Source organism: Chiloscyllium plagiosum, chromosome 7 (assembly GCF_004010195.1).
Source record: "Chiloscyllium plagiosum isolate BGI_BamShark_2017 chromosome 7, ASM401019v2, whole genome shotgun sequence".
NCBI classification, from domain to species: domain Eukaryota; kingdom Metazoa; phylum Chordata; class Chondrichthyes; order Orectolobiformes; family Hemiscylliidae; genus Chiloscyllium; species Chiloscyllium plagiosum.
This window is the reverse complement of record NC_057716.1, coordinates 44,229,224-44,234,563: the sequence shown is the minus strand read 5'-3', so window position 1 is coordinate 44,234,563 and position 5,340 is coordinate 44,229,224. Positions and strand designations below refer to the sequence as shown.

At 36.0% G+C, this 5,340-nt stretch overlaps 1 protein-coding gene across 1 annotated transcript; it reads left to right on the top strand.

Annotated features, from left to right (window-relative positions):
* Positions 1-308: 308 nt before the first annotated feature.
* On the top strand, positions 309-4,488 carry nfe2l2a (nuclear factor, erythroid 2-like 2a; the record flags this gene model as incomplete). Its single annotated transcript, XM_043694491.1, has 4 exons — positions 309-584; positions 725-820; positions 1,284-1,460; positions 2,758-4,488. Coding segments are annotated over 4 exons (1,782 nt in total), but the record flags the coding sequence as incomplete, so codon positions are not given.
* Positions 4,489-5,340: the final 852 nt, after the last annotated feature.

Sequence of the window (5,340 nt, the reverse complement as noted above, 5' to 3'; positions counted from 1 at the left end):
ATGCACTTTATCAGGTAGAAATAACAGACTTTCAGGTTTTTTAATTTTTCTAGCATCCAATTCCTTGCCTTAGTTGAAACAGTTGTTAGTAGCATTTTGAACTTAGTGTGGATGTGACATTAAGTGGTTAATCATTTCCACCTAACCATCAGAATGATATCTCTATAACCAACTCCTGGTGTATTTATGTGTTGTATCTTTGCTAGTGCATTGGCGCCTTTTCTGGCAACATGCTTTGTAAAAAAAAAAAAATTACTATTAACATTTTATATTTGCTATTAATTTGACTTGCAATTTGCTTTTTTTAAAAACAGAACATTGATTTAATTGACATCCTCTGGAGGCAGGATGTAGATCTTGGTGTTGTCCGTGAAGATTTTGATTATAACTACAGACAAAAAGAATGTGAGCTAGAGAAGCAGAAGAAACTTGAGAAGGAAAAGCAGGAACAGTTGCAGAAAGAACATGAGAAGGCTTTACTGGCACAGCTGCAGCTAGATGAAGAAACGGGTGAATTTGTTGCCTTTCGGCCAGCAAAGCACAGTAAAGCTGAAATCCCAGGAAGAATTCCAGAGCCTACACAGGTACAAAGATAGGCACAGCTGAAGTCTGAGGAACTACTTTTTGCTGTTCTGCTAAAGCTTTATGAAAACTAACAAATCTACTCTTCTTTCTCCCAATTTTTTTTACAAAAAATTTGGTTGCCAACCAATTTTCAACGTAGACTGTAAAGACCGCCCAGAGAGATGATGGAGCTTTGTCGTTTGATGAATGCATGCAACTTCTTGCAGAGTCATTTCCATTTGTAGATGATATAGAAGTAAGCCCTTTTATTATTTGTTCCACCATCTAATTGAAAATCTTAGGAAGTTACTGTTTGCTGGATTCCTAATATTTATAAACTATATTTGAAATTTTGAAAATATCATTTCCTGTAGTTATGAGGCACGTGAGTTTTCAATGTCTTGTAAGAACAAATGTTCAGTTACAATTTGTATTTTGTTAAATTTACTATTTTGGCTATCTAGATTTTGTAAAAATGTAGGACTTAGTTTTATGGTTTAAAAACATGAATAAATGGCAGTGTTATCATATAGTTAACTGTTTCAGTTGTCATAACTAAAAGCAGAGCGGGAGCTTTTATAAGGAAATGTGACCATACTGATTCAGGTGACCTAAACAGTTTCTCTATGATTTTTGCAACATAACTCAGGAAATGCAGTAAAGGCCAGGCAGCAGCAAAGTGCTCTTTTTTAAAAATTTTGTTTTAAATTTATTTTTAGTCTCGTCCGGTTGCACTTGAACCTCCTGTTCCAGCCCAGACCAGTCCACAGCCAATGTCTCCCCAGCAGCCACAACAAGGAACTACTGCAATCCTTCCATCCACAGCACCTGAATCAAACCCTCTGGAGGACTTGGAGCAAACTTGGCAAGAGCTGCTCTCAATCCCAGAACTTCAGGTAAGTACAATAGTTGAATTCAGAAGGAGCATGAATGTAACAAACACCCAAAGAATTCAGACCTGTACTACCATTTGTTCACAGAACAAACTGGTCATTGTCTCTCAGGATATTAATCTGACATTCAAGATCCAACTCCGTTTACTTTTTTCTTCAAATGCATATTATGTGACCTTAATTTGTGTGTGCATGTGTTTAAATGCAGATAACTGGATATTTTAAACAATAAAAGCTTTCATCCTGCAGAGTGTCTGCATTTGATTTGCTGGATTTAATCATAGCATATCATACTATTTGAGTGCAATTATTGCATTTTAGATAATGTGTTGCGGGCAGGAGTAGGAGTGAAATAATTATATATAAATTTTTCTTTAATCTACAGAAGCTACATTTTATTTTGAAAATAGACTAGGTCATACATGTTAATGACAGCACAATAAGTATAATTCCTTATAGGGAAGGAATGTATGAAAGTAAGATGTTATCAGAATTTTTTAGTCTTTCATAATTTATGAATTTCTAATGTTAGAAGCGGGTCCTTGGGTAATTCTACAATAGTTAAGTGATTTGCAAGCACTAAAATAACATTGGCCACCAGTTTTCAGAGGCTCTTTTCTTGGCAAATACACTGTCAAAAAAACCATACTATGTAGAAAACTTTACACTCCTTCATTACATCAACAGCATCAAACACGTGTCTTAACACAGTATCTTCCTATCTTTAATGGGGCAATTTTTGAGAATGATTTTGTTTTTGTTTACTGCACTGGTGCTTTTAATTAGCATGACCATTTAAATGAAGAGCTAATCAGGTTTTCATTTTGCATGAACTGAGTTTAGCTGGCTATGTATTAACCTTCAAATGCTGACATTTTGAATAAATAAAACCTGACCTAGTTAAAACCATTCTCTGCACTATCTGGCATAGAAATGGCAGCACAAAAACAGGTTATTCAGTCCTGTGATTTTAATGCTCCTTATGAGCTACTTCCCATGACTCTTCCTCCATCCCCATCAGGATGCAAATCTAGCCTTTTCTCCTTTCTTTTAATGCAGTATACCTTCTGCATCAATTTACATTTTCAACCATGTGAGTTGCATAATCTACCAACTCTCTCAGTAAAGAAGTTTCTCTTATATTCAAGACAGTAATGATGAATTCATAACTAAAAGGTTTGGTTACGTGGAAGTTTCTCCATGTCTATCTTATTAACCCTTTCAACCCTTGGACCCTTTAGTACTTTGTTTTTAAAACTAAAAGTACTAATGTATTTATTTTTGTGCTCTTTCTCAACAGTGTTTGTACATGCAGAATGACAATATTACAAGTATCGAATCTGCAGAATATTCTTCCAAGAGTAAATCTTCTGAAATGCAAAATGACAGTTACAGCCTCAGTACAACTCTGCCAGCTGATCATGTTTCAGGCAGCAACACCAGTTTTCTCTCTCTCTTTGATAGTCCATATGAGGAAGTAATGCCATCTGAAAGCCCCACGCTCTTTCAGCCCAAAACAAATCTATCAGATAGCATGAACCTTTCATTCAGCAATAATAATTTCAATAACCTTTTCTCTACATCTCTGAATATGCAGAGAAATGGCAACATTTCCCAAAGTAACAATATGAATGACTCACTTACTAGCATTCTAGATGATTCTCTTCTTGAACAGATCAACATCACTCAGTTGGAGGTGAATAAAGATTTTGATTGTAAACTGCCACACAATTTGCCTGAGATTCCTGATTCTGACTCTGGCTTGTCTATGGGCTCAAGCCCTAGTGGAGCCTCTCCAGGTAATTCAAAGCAATCTTCTCTTTGTGGAGATGCTTCTAATAGTTACAGTGATTCTGACACAGATGACATGGAAAGCTGTTCTGCGAGTGTTCAACCTGAGTTTGCTGAGCTATACCCAGTGCAGTTTCAAAATGACTGTAACTATCAGGCACCTTCTCTTCACGGTCTTACAAATGTTAGACTGAACCTTTACAACAAAGGACCAAAGGATGACCTGCCAGTGAGTCCTGGCCATAATAAAGTCCCATTCACCAAAGACAAGTATTCTAAACGACTCAGCCGAGATGAGCAGAGGGCTAAAGCATTGAATGTTCCTTTCTCTGTCAAAAAGATTGTTAATCTTCCTGTTGATGATTTCAATGAAATGGTGTCCAAGTATCAGCTCGGTGAGGCCCAGCTTGCTCTCATCCGTGACATCCGTCGCCGTGGCAAAAACAAGGTGGCTGCTCAGAATTGCCGCAAGCGCAAACTAGATAACATAGTGGGTCTCGAACATGATTTGGATCAACTTAAAGATGAGAAGGAGGAACTTTTGCAAGAAAAGGGAGAACATACCAAAAACCTGCTTCAGATCAAGCAACAGCTGAACAATCTATATCATGAGGTTTTTAGTATGATACGTGATGAAGATGGAAATTCGTATTCTCCCAATGAATACTCATTACAGCAGACTAGTGACGGCAGTGTATTCCTTGTTCCCAGGAGTAAGAAACTTGAGACAAAAAGAGAATGAAATTCCAAAGGATCTGTTTTTGTTGGACTTTTTTTCTTAAACCGGAAACTCAAACTGCTACGAATTGCAAGATTGAATCTTCCTTTTTCATGTTAAGTTTCCTATGCAAAAGAAAACTAACTGAAGCTATTTTTTAAATTGCTACTGGTGGCTTAGAGGTGAAACAATGACAAAGATTGCATATTGACTAAATTCTCCTAATTTTGCCAGTGCTTTTATTTTGATGATTTCTCTAATACCTATCACACTTTTTTCTATTAGTGTGCCTGTATAGATTTGTAAATATTGCACATTTTATTTATATATGCAGATCTCATTTGCTATTAATAAAAATATTTCATAGAATTAAAGATTGTATTTTAGTAAGCTAATGTTTCTTCTGTTGCAGTACAGTACTTGTTTTATAACTTTATTAGAAATGGATAAATGAGAATTGAAATGTATCATGATTTTTCATTTTATTTGCTTATATATAGAAAAATAAAATTTAACACTTTATGCAGTGCAAGTGTTGATTTTATGCATGTAACTTTAATATTTATACAACTATAATACAACACAAATGATCTATTTGTTAATTTCTATTAGTAGCTGAACTCCTGAATACCATTTGTTGTAGATGAATAGTCCTGCAAGTATCTGAGTTCCTTCTCTGGTCTGCCATGTTTGAGACTCTGCATCATTTGCTGTAGTGCTGCAGAGCACAACTGCACCATAATTCTTGATAAACTATGTAACACACTTAATAGGAAGTGTAAATGCTATAAGGTGACTGAAGGGAAAAATAATGCAACTACAGAACACTAGATTCATAGGTATAGTTCTAGTATTTAAGGGAGACATTTATTTCAACTGTTTAAAAACGCACACTACCCCAGGGAGATGGAGAAAAGATGGGAACCTGCATAGGTCCATTGAGAAGTTGATGCTCCTAATCATGAGACAAGAGTTAACACCCATGATATGAATGCAAATTGTGAATCCAGTTTCAGCAGTTCCTAATGTAATTTGAGTCAAGCCTATACTCCCTTGATTAAGATGACAATGTAACAAGATAACTCTTGTCACCATTTACATGGAGAAATGAAAGGCACAGGTTGATTGAAACTTCCTAGTCTGGACCAAGATATCTTAAAGTTTGTACACTGAAATTTTGTCTCTTTCAGGGATACAGCCTGTCACATGGAGCCATTCTAAGATGCAAGCTGTTTGCCTGGTAACATTTACCCAGCTAAGTAGGGCCTATTTTACAGGGGTGAGCAATAAAAATCATTCTCTCACCAGGTTGAGAGGGGAGAATGAATATCAGGCAAGTTTTAATACTCAATTTAGAAAACATCAAGTAGTGTT